The 19,333-nt window shown below is 44.5% G+C and overlaps 1 protein-coding gene across 5 annotated transcripts in view; it reads left to right on the forward strand.

Annotated features, from left to right (window-relative positions):
* Positions 1–19,333, forward strand: part of LOC310746476 (immunoglobulin superfamily member 1-like) — a 52,251-nt gene that overhangs the window by 17,657 nt on the left and 15,261 nt on the right. For 4 of the 5 annotated variants that reach the window (XM_083580225.1, XM_083580229.1, XM_083580228.1 and 1 more), the window contains 4 exons: positions 11,076–11,354; positions 15,329–15,619; positions 16,459–16,578; positions 17,940–17,977. In XM_083580225.1, the coding sequence (XP_083436351.1) occupies positions 11,076–11,354; positions 15,329–15,619; positions 16,459–16,578; positions 17,940–17,977 (728 nt within the window). Of the gene's footprint in view, positions 1–11,075; positions 11,355–15,328; positions 15,620–16,458; positions 16,579–17,939; positions 17,978–18,443; positions 19,253–19,333 lie in introns of those variants that run through there. The other variant, XM_083580226.1, reaches the window with a different exon arrangement.

Consider the following 19,333-nt stretch of genomic DNA (forward strand, 5'->3'; position numbering starts at 1 on the left):
TTTCCTTCTGATTCTCTTCCTGCTGGTACTTGCCTTTATATTGTACAGAAAAGGCAGAAAGGGTAAGTGGGCTTCTGAACGGATTGCTTTACAATGGCTGAGATTGAAGCATGCAAAACTGTTTTTGTTTTTCTAGCGGTATAGGTTTTCAGTGACCTGAACAGCAAGTTATTTTTGCATCTTTTTGCATCTCTAGCAGACGAAAAATTTTCTATGTGTGTTATTTAAATTTATTTTAAAAAGCATTTTAGTTTATGGGTTACCTTGGTGGAAATTTTTCCAATGCAGAGTGACACACAGCCTCACAGAAATGAAGCAAGAAGTTTTCTCCATCCATGAAGAGAAAGGTCTTAGTCAGGCTTTCCCAGCCTGATGTCCCTCTTGTGGAAGTTTCTGGATGACAACTCCAGCATGGCCAATAGTCAGGGCTAATGGGACTTGTAGTCTAAAACATCTGGAGGGCACCAGGTTAGGGAAGGCTGGTCTTAAGAGTTAGGCTAAATGGGGAGGGAGCAGAACCCACAAAGCTGCTCTGAAACAGACTGGGCCAAGAATCTCACGCTCTCTTTCTGATCTCCAGGTTCCACAGCCCACGAAAGAAGCCAACCACCGAACATAGTAAGCTTTCCTAGCAACCAAAACTTCCCTGTAAACAAAAACCTTTATGACTGTGGACATCCTGCCAGCCTCCTACACTGCAGACCCTTCAATCTAAGAAGGAAAAAAGAACATCTCTGCCAGTGTGGTGTAGTGGTTAAGAGTGATAGACTCGTAATCTGGGGAACCGGGTTTGTGTCTCTGCTCCTCCACATGCAGCTGCTGGGTGACCTTGGGCCAGTCACACTTCTCTGAAGTCTCTCAGCCTTACTCACCTCACAGAGTGTTTGTTGTGGGGGAGGAAGGGAAAGGAGAATGTTAGCTGCTTTGAGACTCCTTCGGGTAGTGATAAAGCGGGATTTCAAATCCAAACTACTACTACTCCTCCTCCTCTTCTTCTTCTTCTTCTTCGGATTCACTGACAGTGTATAAAGCAGCTCAGTTTTATACCAGAAGTTTGTGGAGAGGGAAGCTGCATTCCAAATGTACCCCTTTAGCCTTACGGTTGCAGAGTTATGTAAAAAAAGAAAGAAAGTGTGATCCTGTCTGGCAACATTTTATTTATTTTTTAGCAGTAGGTTCATTTGACTGTGGGTGTGTAGGCATGTGCAGAGTGCCAAGTAACATTCATCCTCTTGAGAAGCCCAGGGCGATCCTCCCACAGGGCGGGACAATCCTTGGGGGGGGGGTCCATTCACGGCGCGGCAGCGTGATCCTCCCAGGGGGGATTTTGTCACCCCCCTCAGGGATGGCACCTGGGGCAGACTGCCCCCACCACACACCCCTTCCGACACCCCTGCCCAGATGCCATTTGCTCCAACTGGAAGTTGCTGTTCAAATTCCTGTCATTTACACATTCATTTACACATTCTCATTCATCATTCCCATTGTCCCTCTATAACAGGGACAGGCAACCTAAGGCCTGGAGGCCGGATGCGGTCCAATCGTCTTCTCAATCTGGCCCGCAGGCGGTCCGGGAATCAGTGTGGTTTTACATGAATAGAATGTGTACTTTTATTTAAAATGCATCTCTGGGTTATTTGTGGGGCATAGGAGTTCATTTATTTTCCCTCCCAAAATATAGTCCGGCCCCCCACAAGGTCTGAGGGACAGTGGACTGGCCCATGGCTGAAAAGGTTGCTGACCCCTGCTCTAGAAGATGTAGTGGCAGAGACTGCATGCTAAATATCTCCCTCTCCCCCCCCCATAGCCCCTGGAATCGGACAGCAGAGAAGACCCTGATGGAGTTTCTTACGCTGCCCTGAACCACGGAGCCCTGAAATCCAAACAGGTACCCGATGCTGACAGGATCCCTGAAAGCTGTACTTACGCAACATTGGCCCAAGGCAGACCAAAGTAGGACTGACAAGCTGGACCTCTTAGGATGTAGAGACTTCTGGGACCTCAGCTGATCCTTGGTTTGCAGGGACATTTCTAGCAGGACAATGCTTCCTAGTAGAGCCTTCTTCACCGAGAGAACCTGCTGCTCCCACCAAAGAGCAAGGCACTCAAAATATGTATGTACTCTTCTTCTTTGACCACTGACTACCTCATTTCTGTAGAGTTCTTCCTTAGGCTCCTGGCTCACTAAGGCGGTTTGCCCCTGCGGTTGAGAACATCGCCTAATCCAGGGTTGAGAATCTTCAGCACTACATTTTATCATATGTAGTGGACGTCTAAGCTAATAAAAGTTTTCTAGGAGATGATATATAATGAAATGGGAAAAAAATGTTTAAAATAACTTTTGCTTAGAAAAAAAACCAGAAGCTTTTCTATTAGGAATTATAGGTACCAGCATTTCAAAAGATCAGAAAAGACTTTTTACGTAAAGGACAACAGTCGCTCGGATGCTATTAGCTCAGAGATGGAAGGAAGGCAAAGTCTCTGCCAGAGAGGAATGGACTGTGCCGAAATGGCAAAGCTGACTGGAAAGCTCAGGAACCAAGAGGACAAAAACTTCAAAAAAAGAATGGGGAAAATTATAGTTTATTTAGGAGACCACTGTAAACTGATGGAAACATTAGCAGGATTTTAATCTCACTTGTAATGTAACAGATACCTTGGATAACATGGATTGATACAAACTATAGATTATGCAGTAATATGCAGATTTTAATGTTGATCATAAGACCCATGGAGGGGGTGGGGGGAAGTTGTAGATTCAGAGTAATCTCTGTATATGAATATGCATTTGGATTGTTATACAGTGGTACCTTGGTTTACAACCATAATCCGTTCTGGAGGACCGGTCGTAAACCAAAACAGGTTGTAACCCAAGGCACGCTTTTTGTAATTAAAAAAAAATGGGTTGTAATCCCCAAAAAGGGACACGCACTTCCGGGTTTGACGTGGTTATAATCCAAAACGGTTGCAAACCAAGGTACCACTGTGATTCTATATTTGTAAAATCAATAAAAAAAATTCAAAAAAGAGAATCTTCAACTCTGTGGATTGAATACTCTACTCAAATTCCCAAACGCATAGATACACTGCTAGCCTTTTTAAAATTGTCTTTTTATTGAAACCTGGGCATCTATGCTTAGGTCTGAGCCAGGAGCACACTCAAACTGCAAACCTGCGTCTTCAGGGGGGTGTTACCCCATCCAGCACAAACCGAATCCCTGTTCCCTGTCCTGCCTTGTGACTGACTGTCAGGGGGCTGGACTGGGGAGGAATGGTGGGGGCTGCTCCCCCTTCTCCTGAACCTTCCCGAGACCAGGAGGACAGTGTCGATTTAGAGCAGTGGTTTGCGGAAGGGCATAGTTCACAGTCTGCAGAGGGCAGAAGCTGGGAAATCCTAGAAGAGGAACAGCAGGAAGAAAGGGAAGCCGCGGGAGAGAGGCAGCCGACAGACTCATTGTCTTTGGAAAGCATTCCTGAGCCCCCCTCGCCCAGGACTAGGCATGCTGCGAGAGTAGCTGAACAGAGAGCTGAGAGACAGAAAGCCCAGACCAACCGGCACGAGACTGACGTGGTATGAGAGAGACGAAGGAGGTGGGACTTTACTTGGAGCGACAATATTTCTAGAGAGAGAGAGACATTCCTTTGTCTCTCGCTGTGATTGTTGAATAAACTAATTGGTCAGAACTCTTCTTTTCTTATCTGCTTCTTTGCTGCCACCATGGGATTCACTGAGGCCTTGACACTGACCAAGAGCACCTCAGTCTTGCCTGGACTAAGTTTCAATTTGTTGGCCCTCATGCAGTCCTTTAGTGATGACAGACCAAGTTGAGAACTAAGAAAGCTGCTTTGGACTTGGGCAGAAAGGGGAACTAGAGCTGCTGGGAAAAACAACCCCCCAAAGTCCAGGTGACCTCTCCCAGTAACTTCATGATAACATTTCTTTCCGTGCAAAAAAAGAACAATACAGTGGTACCTCGGGTTACATACGCTTCAGGTTACAGACTCCGCCAACCCAGAAATAGTGCTTCAGGTTAAGAACTTTGCTTCAGGATGAGAACAGAAATCGTGCTCCGGTGGTGTGGCAGCAGCAGGAGGCCCCATTAGCTAAAGTGGTGCTTCAGGCTAAGAACAGTTTCAGGTTAAAAACGGACCTCCGGAACGAATTAAGTACTTAACCTGAGGTACCACTGTAGTGAATGTTGCTTTTAGTCGCTGTTTAAAATTCACAATAGGAAGCAGATTAAGACTGAAATCTTAACCCCACTTACCTGGGAGTAGGCCTTGCTGAATGAATTAGGATTTATTTCTTAGGTTAGCATAACGTAGTTAGGAGTGCAGGCCTAATGGATATAGGATGCCTTTGGCAACAAAATACCCTTCAGGAAGAAAAGGGGGGGAAGTAGCAGTATATATCAATGAATATCTAAACAATTTACAGTGTATATTGCAGAGCCATTCATGTATCTATTTACACATATATGTGCACCCTTATTTTTTTAAAAAAGGTCTGTTATAACGAACAAAGATTGAAACCTTTCAGTGCAAGAGTCAGTGCCACAGTGGCGGTTGAATGTATGGCTAGAAGGAAATCCACTTGGTTGTTTGTTTTGAACAGATTCCCAGGATCTAATGCACAGTAGCATTATTTGGCACAATGCTTCTTGGTCGCTGCCTCTGGCTGACTCATGAGCCAGATGACAGATGATGCCACTACTTCTTCCCTTTTAGTCTGGAATTTTTTTAGACTCGGCTTGTGACAGCTGTTTTATTTTTTGCCCTGCTCTTGCCCTCTTGGTTTCCACATGAGCCAGCTCCCCCCTACATCTACTTCATTTTGATAGTCGTAGAGATAACATATTGAGCTACAAGGGCAATTTTGCCTGATTTTTCCCCACCCCGCACTGCACTTCACAAGCAGAAGGCAATGTGAAAGACTATGAGGGAGTCAATTTAGATTTCTTTTTTTTAATAATAATATTTATTACTTTTAAAAATTACAGAAAAGGAAAAGAAAAAGGAAAGAGACAAAAGAGAAAAAACAAAGAAAGAAAAGAAAACAATACAATACAATATATAAACAATACAAAACACAACCTAAACATATTAAACTAGACTAAACAAAACCCTAACCCACCTTAACCCTAAACAAAACAAAACAATAACCATTAAAAAACATACATCACACCTTTTCCATACTCTATCTTTCATTCCCTTGTTTCCTTGACTTCCTCTCACCTCCCTTTTTGTATTCCACTTCTATTAATTGTTTCAGCAAATCCTTTCCATCTTTCTCTATTTTCTGTCATATTATAAATATCTTAACATCTTTTTTATCATTAAAACTAAAATACTTATATATGCTTAACTCCTTATAACATTTCTGCTAAGGCCATAAAATTTCTTTCCACCATTTTTCTATCATTCATTAATTTTACAGTATTTCTATATATAAACTTTAAATTCTCTAATCTTCTTCCACCATCTCCTCTCCCTGGTTTCGGATTCTGCCAGTCCTTTCCATCAATTCCATATAGTCCATCAACCTGGAGATCTTATGTCCGAGGCTCTTAACTCTTTTCCAGGTCCCTTCTGCGGGTCTTCTTCATATTCTTTAATGCCAAAGAGCAGATCTCGGGAAGACTCCAACCTAACAATGCTTTTATTCCTTCCAGGCAGGTCAGCCAAATTTCCATAGTTGAAGCTGAGGTCTATAGGATGTTTCATGACATGTTTCAAAATTCCTCCAAATCCAAAGGCCCCCAGAACTCCAATCTCCTCCAGACCCAAGTCCATGTCCCAAAAGTCAGTTGATCCCTGCATAGAGGGATCTTTCCAACTTTCCTTCTTCCGTTCAAGCCGGGATCCAATCCTCAAAATCTGGCTTTTTCTAGATTCAATCATAGAAGGCCTCAACTTGTAATCCTCAGTTTGCTTCTGTAAGACTGAGGATCCCGCTTGTATTACTTTAGGCTCAACAACCACAGCTTTCTCTTTCTCCTCCACAATTTGTCCTGCCAAAGTAGATTCTGAATTATTTCTGTGTTGGTACTCACTTTTTGACTCCAATTAGTCACTTTTTGATCCAAGTTGTCAATTTTAAAAGACATGTCATCCGTCTTCTTATGAAGCTGTTCCAGCGAGTAGCTTATCTTGCATAATACCATCACAATGGCTTCTCCTGTCAACATTTTGAGTGGTCCAAGGTCAATCTCTGGTTCTCACAATTACTTATCTTGCAGCTGGTGATTCCCCAGTTGCACTCCTGTGACAGTTTCAAAGACTCCCTCTAGAGGGAAACAGTCTCCACTTGTATCAATCCTTTCAGACACTATTCAAGCCATAAAAATAGTTTCAATTTCCAGTTACTTTTCCTCCTTTTTAAATGCAGAAGAGGACAATGGAAACAGTATCTTTCTCTTATTTAACTAGCTGTCAAAAATGTTTTGTTCACAGTCAATGAACTCTCCCAAAACTTCACTCTTTCTGGCAGCCCTTACCAGGTTCGGAGCAGTGGTAATTTGGTTTTTCACTCTCTCCTGCAGGCTCACTAAGTCCAAAATTTCCCCCCTCTTCTCCTGCTTCCAAGGGGGTTTTTGTAATTTTAACCGATGAAAATTTAATCTTTTGCCAAAAGCTTTCAAAGACTTTAGCTTATAACGTCTTTGCTTCAATCTATTTACAAAAGGGGAAGGCGGACTTCCTGTTTAAGACCTTCCCCATTTCGGTGCCAAATTAAGGTATTTAAAGATCCAATTTTCTGTTCTACTCATGGGTAGTTGTTTAAAATCCAATTGTCCACATGAAAAAGTCAGCGCTCTCCGACAACAGCAATGCGGCTTCACTCCGTGAAAGAAGCAGTCAATTCGAAGCACCGCACCACTCACCCCACATCGCTCCGGATCCCCGAAACTGGGTTTCCCCGCGAGTAGGGGAAGGCGCAAAAGGTGCCAGCCGAATCCCAGGTTCACAAGCTTCTCCCGCTTGTGATTTCAATGGGTCTCCGCCTTCGCCGTGGTGGTCAGACCCTGCTTTTCACGGAGCAAGTTCCTCCCGATCGGAGGAGCTCCGCCATTGCCGGAGGCGCCAACCTGGAAGTTGAAGTCAATTTAGATTTCACAAGGAAGAAGGCTGAGCTGCCGTATGCCCTCTTTTCCCCAGACGTGTCTTCTTTTTCATGCGTATGTAAAATGAGAGTCATCGGAGCGATCCATAGTTAAAAGTAGAAGTCGGCAAATGTCTCCTCCTTTGTGGTCTTCAAAATATGGCAACCCTATGATACCCCCACACACATTACTGTTTGAAATGTCTACCCCTACATCTCCCCCAGCTTTCCTGACCCCAACCAGTTCTGTATTCTACTGAGAACTGTGCCTCTGAAGAACACACTTCCAAGAAACAGCAGACAAGAATCAGGGGGTGGTTGGGTAGAGGCTGCTTGCTTCATGGGAAGATGGGACTTGGGCTACCTTATGTAGGGATGTCTATAGATGCTGGGAGAGGATAGGTTTATTAGGTATTATCCTTCTTTTCTCATGTTGTGAATTCAACAAGGCACATCCCTTTGCAGCTTAAAAGGGAAGCTTAGCTAGGCTAGTTTTAGCCTTTTAGTTTAAGTAATGCAGGTTGCTTCTGGATTATCCTGCTGTTTCCCCCTTTTCTCTCCCTTAAAACAATAATCACACAAACAGTCTTGCAAAAGGTAAAAGCAACATTTACTCACTCAGAGTATCTGTTGCAGAATAAGAGATACAGGAGTTTTGTTCAGGCGGACTTAAAATGGTAATTCAGTTACCCAGACATGTTTTAGTCTAGCTTAAGATGGAGTTTGAGCTACAGCTCAGATTTAGCAGTTCTCATTTCTGGCTTGGAGATGAGATGAAGAGTAAGAGTGAAGAGAGGCAAAGGAGAAAGTGCCCAGGTAAGGAGAATATATAGGGCCACACCCTCTCCCTCTCAGGGCACAGTGGGATCGCCACTCGCAAAGTCCTCTCTAGCAAACTTACAGGTAAACTCTGTGAGCTTCAGCTCCCATCATGGGCCCATCTATCAAACATGAATCGTTGGTTTGACTGCATTGTAAATATCCCACACCTAAAAGCTGAACAGAGGCAAATTGTCAAGTCCCAGTGGGCTGCCCAGGACTTGACTTTGCAATGACATGTGACTGGCAGTACTAGATTCCTTTCACCCTCACAATACCGCTGGGAATCCCTCTGTCCAGTGACATAGCATGGGTTGCTTGCGCCCAGAGCTGTACAGAGGGGGGTGGATGGGAGAGAAACGGACAGAGGACACATGCGCATTCAACTGCTTAACACCGTCCATGTCACCCGGGAGATTGCAGCTGCAGAGATAAGAAAAGACTTTTTCCATTGTCTGGAGAGGTCACTTCCTGGTTTGGATGCAGAAGCTATTTTCAACAGAGCCCAGCGACGGAAATATTAAAAAAAAAAAAATCTTTAATACGGTCAGTGACCAGGAAGCAATTTATAAAAATATGACATTAAAAGTAGTATTGTGCTACAAATAACAGTAGAAATATGGCCAATTCACAGAATTGGTGCTTATATTTATGACCAGGTTTCGACTTTTAAAGTTTTAAAAATTCAATTCAGGTGTCGCTACTGTTTATTATCGTTCCTTCGATGTTTACAATTTGAACTATGTTGTTCACATCATTGCTCGTCTTATTCTTGTTGCAATGTAACAGTACTTTGCCACGGACCTGTTAATTTCGGGCTCTTTGTCAGCTAAGAGGTGTCTGATATAGGTGTCGCGACGGAAATACACGACTGCATCAAGGCAGCAGTGGGTGTTGAAATTTTGTGCCCCATACAATTTTGTGCCTGGCGCAATCACCCCTCTGCCCCCCCCCCATGCTACACCACTGCCTTTGTCTCAGGACAACAGCTATAAAAAAGCACAGGGCATACAATCTATGCTAAACCGTTTTTCCAAAAAATGCAGAAGTTTCATCTGTTCACTTCCGTTCCTTCCATTGTGCAACCCACAGTTGTGACATAATAGGAGATGTGGTTAATCAGGCAGTCTAGGGAGGGGACTATGATCAGAATATCAAATCAGAGAGAAGCGATTTTTGCTGAGGATCCGCTGTGTAACAGAACGTTGCCGGATTTCAGCAGCAACAGCTGCCAACCAAGACCGTCATTCAGGACACAGCAAAGATAGGAGCAAACAGGACGCCCTGCTAGCGGCAGAATCCACGCCATGAGGCTGTCTTCCAGCATCCTTTTTCTTGGTTAGTATCCCACCTTGCAAGATGATGGGGGCAGAGCACGTGTCCAAGGCGCTGTGGGGAGCTCAGAGGCCCAGCTTCAGATCCTTTTGCCCAGATGTCTTGCCTCTAACATAATCCTCTCCTTTCCAGGGTGTTGGCTGACCAGGCAGTGGCAAATGGCTAGAGGTGAGTTTGGGTCAACGAAAGAATCCCAAGAGTGGGAGAGAGGCATAGGGCAGAATGGGAGTTCAATGCCAGGGCCTCCCACAATCAAGCTTGCTTTTCTCACTACTGCTGAATGATAAGTGGTAGCTCCCACACTTTCCCTGTGCAAGGGTGACAGGTGCAAGTGCCCCACTCTCCTTCGTCTTTAGACAACCTGTGTCCATCTCAGCTGTCCATGTGTCACTCTGAAGTTTCTGTAGGAATGTTAAGGAAGGTAGGAGAGGATAAATTTATTAGATATGCTCCTTCCTCGCTCATGCTAGTGAGCATAGAGCAGATCACATTCCTTGCAGTAAACAACAACAACTATCATTATTATTTACTGCAAGGAATGCTATTATTATTATTATTATTATTATTATTATTATTATTATTATTATCCCCAGACACTCTAGGAGGCTTCCATGAGAATATTAAAGACAAAATAAAACTTCAGACATTAAAAACTTCCCTAAATACGACTGCTTTCAGATGTCTTCTAAAAGTCAGATAGTTGTCTATTTCCTTGACATCTGATGGGAGGGTGTTCCACAGGACGGGCGCCACTACCGAGAAGGCCCTCTGCCTAGTGAAGCTTGTTGATGGCTGGTTTCAGCAATCCAGGATTCCCTTTGTACAGACACGCTTCTTCCTGGTCATTTCCCCTTTATTTCCCTCTTAAAACAATAACAACACAAAGCCATCTTATTAAAATAAGAATAATGTTGACTCACATTCAGTAGCAATCTGAAGGCAGGCTTTAGCTGCAATTTCTGTTTCATTTGCAGGAAAATGTAGACAAGAGAAGTAAAGTTTCAGACATACAACATGTGGCCTACATGCTTACGGATGAGGCTGCATATGAACAGCAGGATGAAGAGTAGGTCAAAAGAGATCCAAAAGAGAGATTCAAAAGAGGAAGATGGCTGTGTGCCCAGCCCTTTGCTTCACTTGGGTCACAACTATCTACCTGGTCACAACCAGCAGGAGTGGCTCCCAACAGGTATTGCAGGAAGTATTCCCTTTTTGGAGCCACCTTCCTCTGTGTGTCCATTCTAGGAAACAAGGAATGTTGGACTTGACTGCTCTATGTCTACATCCCACATTTCCAAGGAAGGTACTTGCTACCTTTTGGACTTGGTTCTCTTTGACTTTTCCTCAAGCTACTGCGTCTCTGAGTGATGACAGAGCTGCTTTTTAAAACAAAAAACCTTGCTGATCAGAAATTTACACAAACCGATGGATATGGGCTGCGTTGTAGCAGATCCCAAACTCCCCTCCTCTGGTCATGGATCAGATGAAAATTAGTGAGAGTCTTGGAGGATGACTTAATTCATTTTATGCCTGTTGTTACTGTTGTAATACACTGTGCCAGATGTCGCAAGATTTGTAGGTGTGTGTTCTTTTCTCAGACAGGCCACAGACCCCCCTAAATGAAGCTCATGGGCAGCCAGCCACTCAGGGACCACAGCTTGATAACGCCTGCTCTGTTGGATAATGTCAAAGCAGATTCATCCAGCACTGGCGTTTGAATTTTTGTACAAACTCACTCTATTTGATTCTCCAGCTGCAGAAGGAGGCTTTTGCAAATGTTTCACCTTCAAACCACCTTCCCATTCTCTTTCTTTAGCAGGACAATATCCCAAGCCCTCAATTTCAGTGATTCCCAGTCCTAATGTCGCTCTTGGAGGGAATTTCTACATCCGATGTGGGAGTCAATATTACGGAGCCACTTTTGAGCTCTTCAAGGGAGAGTCTGTTGCGTATGTACGATCTGAGACATCTACAGCTTATACATTTGATTTTTTCATTTCTGAGGCCAAACTAGAACACGGAGGAATTTATCAGTGCAGGTATTGCCTCGATCGCACATGCTCGCTTCTAAGTGACAGACTTTACATCAACATAACAGGTGAGAGCTTAGCTTAGTCTTTGTGTAACAGTTTTACAAATGACGCTAAAATGGGTGTTGGGTTTATTCCATCTGCCAATCAAATGGGGGGGGGAGTGCACTGATTGAACTATATAACTGAACTGTAACTGCAGTGATCGAAATATGTACCTGTCAAAAGGGATTCTTTATCCCTAATTAACTATTAGTATTTTATTCCAGATTAAAATGCATTCTCTGTAACCAAAGTCGTAATGGAATGCAGATTGTGTAGCACACTATACAGTGGTGCCTCGCAAGACGAAATTAATTCATTCTGCGAGTTTTTTCGTCTAGCGAATTTTTCATCTTGCGAAGCACGAAATCCCATAGGAATGCATTGAAAATCAATTAATGCGTTCCTATGGTCAAAAAAAGTCCAAACAAAGCCAAATTTGGTACAACAAGAGTTTATTAACTGCTCTTTAAAGTCACACATACTGTAAAGAGCATTTCAAAAATTGAAGGAACAATAAATTAAGTTTCTAAACATGACAGAAAAACATTTAAAAATCAACAAAGTGTACAGTACATTTTCTAAGACTCTGGGGGACCACTCGAAGAAGGTTCCTCTTCCACTCTTTGCTTCTTGCTAAAGAACCTGTCCATGGTCTGCTGCTTCATCCGCCTTTTCAGCACCTCCCTGAAAGGCGACATGACCCTCGTATCAAAAGTGTTTGCAAGGTCATGTGCCACATGCTTGTCAGGGTGGTGCCGCTGTGCAAAAGCCTGCACATCCTTCCACTTCAGGCAAATGTCCCTCAGTTCTTTGGAGGACAGCCGTTCCTCAGTTGCTTCCTCCTCTTCCAGCGAGGCCTGCTCCTGCGCAGCCTCTGCCTGCAGTTCGACCAGCTCCTGGGTGGTCAGCTCGTGGTCGTGCTCCTCCACCAGCTCGCTGACATCCTCTTCTGTGACCTCCAGGCCCATGGTCCTCCCCAAGGCAACAATGTCCTGCACCACTGTTGACTCTGGTGCATCAGAGTCACTTGGTGCCACACAGTCCGGCCACAGGCTGCGCCAAGTGCAATTCAAATTTCTCTGGCTGATCCCGTTCCAGGCCGTGGTGATCATCTTCAAGCAGGTGACGATGTCGAAGTGGTCCTTCCAGAATTCCCGCAGGGTGATGGTGGTGCAATCAGTCACCTCGAAGCATCGCCTGAAAAGCTCCTTGGTGTAGAGTTTTTTGAAATTGGCGATGACCTGCTGATCCATCGGCTGGAGCAGTGGTGTGGTGTTAGGCGACAGGAACATGATGCTGATATAGCTGAACTCCTCCAACAAGTCCAACTCAAGGCTTTTAGGATGAGCAGGAGCATTGTCCATCAGAAGCAAAGCCTTCAGCGGCAGGTCGTTGTCCAGCAGGTACTCTTTGACAGCAGGGCCAAAAGCAAGATTGACCCAGTCCACAAACAGCACACGTGTGACCCAAGCCTTACTGTTGGATCGCCACATGACACTCAGCTGCTCCTTGTTGACCTTGTGTTTCTTGAAGCCTCGTGGGTTCTCCGAGTGGTACACCAGCAGGGGCTTGATCTTCAGGTCGCCGCTTGAGTTGGCACAGAAGAGCAGGGTCAGACGGTCCTTCATGGGCTTGTGGCCAGGCAACTTGGCCTCCTCCTGTGTGATGAAAGTCCTTTTGGGCATCCTCTTCCAAAACAGCCCGGTCTCGTCGCAGTTGAAGACCTGCTGTGGAACGTAGCCCTCCGTCTTCACAGCCTCCAGGAACTCCGCTGCAAAGTCTTCAGCTGCAGGAACATCAGAACTGGCAGCCTCTCCATGCCTGAACACGCTGTGGATTCCAGATCTTGTCTTGAACCGGTCAAACCAACCTCTGCTTGCCTTGAAGACTTCTGGCTCGCCTGAGGTTCCTGGCTGTTCCCGGACGAGGTCTGCGTGCAAGGCCTTGGCCTTCTCACAAATGATGGCCTCAGTCACTGTGTCCCCTGCACGTTGCTTCTCTTCTAACCAGATGAGCAGCAACTTCTCAACCTCCTCCAGAACAGCTGGGTGGTTCTTCACGATCCTGGTGACTCCCTTGGCTGCATCAGTCGCAAGGATCTTCTCCCTCATCTTCAGGATGGTCCCGATGGTCGATTGATTCCTCCTGTACTCCCTGGCGAGGTCTGTCACACGCATTCCACCGTCGTGCTTCCGGATGATCTCCTTCTTCATTTCCAGCGTCACCTTCTCCTTCTTCCTCTCGCCGGCCTCTGCAGCAGCAGTCTTCTTGGGTCCCATGGCAGCACAGCTCCTACCTTCGCAAACTCAAAAAAAAAAAAAAAAAAGAATCAGTGCTTCACATCCAAAAAATTCAAAAGCACCCAGCCACCCACCACACAGAAATTCAAACCCAGAACCAAGTCCTTGAATTCCAAACACCCAACCCAAAATCCAAATACCCCAAAAAAAGTTTTAAAAGTTTAACTTACCAAATGGCTGCAAAAGAAGTTTTGGAAAAGCTTCAAAAATCACCAAAGTCTTCAAAAACCTCAACTGTTCCCCCAGCACCCACCCACCACACAGAAATTGCAAACCCCTCCCCAACTGTTGCAAACCCCTCCCCAACTGTTGCAAACCCCTCCCCAACTGTTGCAAACCCCTCCCCAACTGTTCCCCCAGCCACCCACCGCACAGAATCAAATCCAGAATTTTTTTTTAAAAAAAACAACATGGCCCAATGGTCACAGAAAATCATAAAAATTCAAAAAAAAAAAAAAACCACACAAGCTCCCAGATTCTTGCAAACCCCTCCCCAACTGTTCCCCCAGCCAGCCACCACACAGAAATCCAAATCCAGAAATTTTTTTAAACAACAGCAGAGTGGCCCAATGGTCACAGAAAATCATAAAAATTCAAAAAAAAAACCACACAAGCTCCCAGATTCTTGCAAACCCCTCCTCAACTGTTCCCCCAGCCAGCCACCACACAGAAATTCAAACCCAGAAATTATTTTTTTTTAAAAAAACCAACATGGCCCAATGGTCACAAAAAATCATAAAAATTCAAAAAAAAAACCCACACAAGCTCCCAGATTCTTGCAAACCCCTCCTCAACTGTTCCCCCAGCCAGCCACCACACAGAAATTCAAACCCAGATTTTTTTTTAAAAAAAAAAAACAGCAGAGTGGCCCAATGGTCACAAAAAATCTCAAAAATGCAGAAAAAACCACACAAGCTTCCAGATTCTTGCAAACCCCTTCGCAACACCAAGTCCTTGAATTCCAAACACCCCAACCCAAAATCCAAACCCCCCCCCCAAAATTTTAAAAATTTAACTTACCAAATGGCTGCAAAAGAAGTTTTGGAAAAGCTTCAAAAATCAGCAAAGTCTTCAAAAACCTCAAAAAAGGCTACCACACCGCGTGCTATGAGTTGCTCCTCGAAGTCAAGTCGCAACTGCACCTCTTCAAGCAATGCACCCTGGGTATTAACGGTTTTACGAAAAAGGAAACAAACTTGCAAGACGTTTTCGTCTTGCGAAGCAAGCCCATAGGGAAATTCGTCTTGCGAAGCACATCGAAAAACAAAAAACTCTTTCGTCTAGCGAGTTTTTCGTCTTACAAGGCATTCGTCTTGCGGGGCACCACTGTACAACCCCCTGCTCTGTACTCCATTTGTCACACACCCTGGTCCTAGTCAACTGACAAGGCAATGGACGTTACTATACACCCTGAAGCCTACAATGGAGGGTCCACAGCAATCCTACCCCAATAGGATCTGTCCCTCTCACAGGGCATCTCTGCTGTGCTGCTTGCCCTCCCTGACGAGGTTCTCATCCCACCTGTGTTCTCTGCCAACTAATCTCCTGAGTAATGGCATCAATGCAGCCTATCAATATTCATACTCTAAGTTGCACGTGGTTTTGTATGCTCCCCAATAGCATTTTAGAAAGCCAGACTACTGTGTAAGATCAAAGGATTAAGCATCCTTCTTTTTCTCTTTCTCCCTCTGGATAAGTTTCTCCCAAACCTTCCATCTCAGTGAGCCCAGGTGAGGGGATTGCTCTGGAAGGAAATGCCAGCATCCACTGTAAGACCAAAGAACAGCAAGAAGTAGAATTTACTCTACACATAGAAAATTCTTCAAATACTTATGAAAGCAAGATGATGGGATCAGGAGAAGTTCTATTTCCCATTATCAATGCCAAAGAATCAGATGGGGGCATCTATCGCTGTCGCTATTGCTTAAAGCTCAAGAACACCCAAGCATGCTCAAACTACAGTGATGAAGTACACATCAAAGTAACAGGTAAGATCCTGTCTTAATCTTTGTATGCATCTTTCGCAGATTGCACTAATACAGGTTTGAATTTGCTGCAATTGTAAATGAAATTGGAAAAGTGTGCTGGCTCCACCATTCTTTAGTTTTAAAAGGAGGTATCTCTTCAATTCACAGTTGGGTATCATTTCAACATTTGTAAATGATGGATTCCCTGACTTCTACAGCATCCTGCCTCTCTGTCTCCTGGCCCCTCTCCAACTCCCTCTTCTGCCTCTAATTCTGAACTGCCCTCTGCCCCAGACTCTTCCTGCTCACTAAACCCTGTCACCTGGGTATGACCCTTCCTCCTCACAGTCTGCTCTTCCTCCCTCTGACCACTCCTCATTGTCCCACCACCAGTCCCCTCGCTCTGAGCCATCTTCTCATGGGGGCTCCCTGGGGGAGTGCTGGTGCCCCCCACCTCTCCTCTGCATCCAGACAGTCCACGAGTCTTTATAAAGATATTGAACAACACTGGGCCCTGGACTGGACCCTACAGCACCACACTTCTCAGTGTGGTTTTTTCCATTGGTGAGCACTCTTTGGGTTTGGTCAGTCAACCAGCTACAAATCCACCCAACAGTAACATCCTCTATCCACATTTTACCAGCATCTCACAATAATATTATGGGGAACTTTGTCCAAAGCCTTACTGGAATCAAGATGTGCTACATTCACAGCACTGGGAGATGGTTACGCTGGGTGAATGGAAAGATCCATGAACTGATAAAAGGGTCTTTCTTGGGAGCTTCTGGGCACTGCCTGTGGGGGGTTTGGTGAGCATTGGCAGTATTCTAACTCTAGGTCTCCTTTTCATGGTTTTACAGGTGGGAATTCAAAAGCCGGACATTCAATAGCCATGTGGGCAGGCATTGCTGCCGGTGTCTTCCTTTCAGTCCTCTTCCTGCTGACCCTTGCTTTTGTATTGTCCAGGAAAAGGAAAAAGGGTGAGTAAGCTTCTGGGTCAGTTGTTCTGCAATGGCTGAGATGAAGGCATGCATAACCGAGTTTGTAAATGCTCACTTTGTGGGAGCTGTACCACTTCAAGTTCCACACGAGAAGATTAAAGCCCCAGGTGTCAAGACAGGTTGCAATCTCAGAGAGAGAACGCTCTTCTTTTAAAAACAAAATAGGGTTGAAGTTCATATGGCTGGACAGGCAGACTTGATGGTATTGGGGCAGTGCCTGGTGAAATCTCTAAAGCTGGTGCTGGGCCTGAGCAAAGCAAAAAAAAAAAAAGTGTATTTATTTATCTATGCAATATATATGTGATAAATAATAGCACAAAGCCAGCAGCATGCACACCATGTGCCAGTAGAAATCAATTCATCAGTTAAAATACTCACAAGTTAATACAGTGATCTAACAGAATACAGTGGTACCTTGGTTCTCAAACTTAATCCGTTCTGGAAGTCCGTTCCAAAACCAAGGCATGCTTTCCCATAGAGAGTAATGCAAAATGGATTAATCCATTCCAGATTTTTAAAAACTACCCCTAAAAGAGCAATTCAACATGAATTTTAGTATCTAACGAGACCATTGATCCATAAAATGAGAGCAATAAACAATGTACTGCAGTCACACAATCAATCAATCAATCAATCAATCAATAGCTGAAACTGGGTTCCACACGGTCACAAAAAAGAGCCACAAAAATGCAAAATAAATAGCAAAAACAGACAGACCTCAGTGTAACACTCAAAACGGAAGCGTAACACTCAAAATGGAAGTGTGGCACTCAAAACGGAGCACGTTCGACTTCCGAAAAAAGTTCACAAACCGGAACACTTACTTCCAGGTTTGCAGTGTTTGGGTTCCAAGTTGTTTGAGTATCAAGGCATTTGGGAACCAAGTTACCACTGTACAGTAGTTATAAATTCACATGGTGGATATAATTGTTCAAGGGATAGTTGACCATCCATTTCAGCTACGATCCATTCCACATTAGTGGTGCTGCTGCTACTTCCTCACTTGTGAGTCACACAATGCCGTTACCACCATGGAGTTATTCCACCACTCCCATCTCTTTATTTGAAGATTTTTCAGGCTTGTTTCATGTTTTTGTTGTTTACCTCTTGTGGCGTCCTTTCACTGTTGTTTTGCATGTAAACCAGCAGTGCAGCCAATGAGAAGCCACACCTTGGTTTCTGAACGGTGCTGGGAGTTGAACGAACTCCCAGAATGGATTAAGTTTGACAACCAAGGTACCGCTGTATATGGGCCAGTGGGGACAGAAAAACACCATCCAAAACTTTACTCAGAAACCTACAGGGTGAAAAATCTCACAGTGTGTATCTCTGCTCTACAGGTTCTGTGGCCAATGAAAGAACTCAGCCAGCAAACATAGTAAGAAATATTCCAATGAACAAAAACTTTTATGACTGTGAATGTCCTGCCAACATTTTACAGCCCTGACATTCCAACCGGGGGAGGAGGACTCAAATTCGATGCAACAGCCACTACCTTTCCAAGTAACAGGCGATGGCAGGGCTGATTTGATTTGGGGTGGGGTAGAGGGCCAGGTACCTTCCTCCGTATGGTCTGTGCACATCTCCAGGTATGCCCATTTTTTGAACTGGCTCTTCCAAATTCCTGGAATTTCTCTGGACCAGGGATGGAGGACCTGTGTCAGATGTTGTTGGACTACATCCCCCATCAGCCATAGCCAGAGGCCATGGATGATGGGAGTTGTAATCCGGTAAGATCTGGAGAGCAGCAGTTTCTCCATTCCTTCTTTGTTTCCACTATATGTAATTCTAGCAGACCGAATGGCAGGACTGCAGGCTACATCTCCTTCTTTTCCCCTCCATAGCCATTGCAGTCTGAGCCTGAAGAAGACCCTGATGGAGTATCCTATGCTGTACTGAGCCACAGTTCATTGAAAACCAAACCAGCACCCGATGCTGACGGGATCCCTGAGTCGTGTACTTATGCAACAGTGGCCCAACGCAGAACCAAGGAGGGCCAATAAGGAGGACATCTTACAATGCAGAGATTTCTGGGACCTTGGCTTATCCCCTAGTGTTATGGACATTTTGCTTATTTCTAGCTTCCACGACATGGGAGACAAGTTTCATAAGGTGGCCTTATTCACAGAAAGAAACTATTGCTCACAGCTAAGAACTGGGCAGGCCATACGTAATGAATTTAAAAAGATGTTTAAAATAGCTATTTCCAAGAGGCCTGAAGCATTCCCCCCCCCCCCAGGGATGATAGGGGCAGAGGTTCCTAAAGAGATGGTTAAGTTGTTTGTGTAAGCTACTACCGCAGTCGGAATCCTATATGCGCAGAAGTGGAAAGAAGAGTGGGTGTTTAAGTTAATGGACTATGCAGAGATGGCAAAGCTGACAGCAAAAGTAAGAGACCAAAAAGATGGGAACTTTGTCGGAGAGTAGAGCTTCTTTTCGGACTATCTGAGAAAAAGCTGCAGCCCAATGAAATCACAAGCAGGATTTGGATAATAGGCAAGGGAAGGTGAATAAATAAATGACTGTACTGTAAGTTATAATACAATAGAAAATAAAAGGCCGGTCAACATGTAAGAAATTATGATATTGAAAGTGAATGGACTAACGTCAAGTTTTTTGTAAAAAAACTAATAAAAAATTATTATTTAAAAAAGAGAACGGGGCAGCTGCTTTTACAGCTGTGTTGGAAGACCACATCCTTTCTGCAGATTCTTCCTTACAGTGGTAATATGGA

This window comes from Podarcis filfolensis (assembly GCF_964270895.1).
Source record: "Podarcis filfolensis genome assembly, chromosome: 13".
In the NCBI taxonomy this organism is placed as follows: domain Eukaryota; kingdom Metazoa; phylum Chordata; class Lepidosauria; order Squamata; family Lacertidae; genus Podarcis; species Podarcis filfolensis.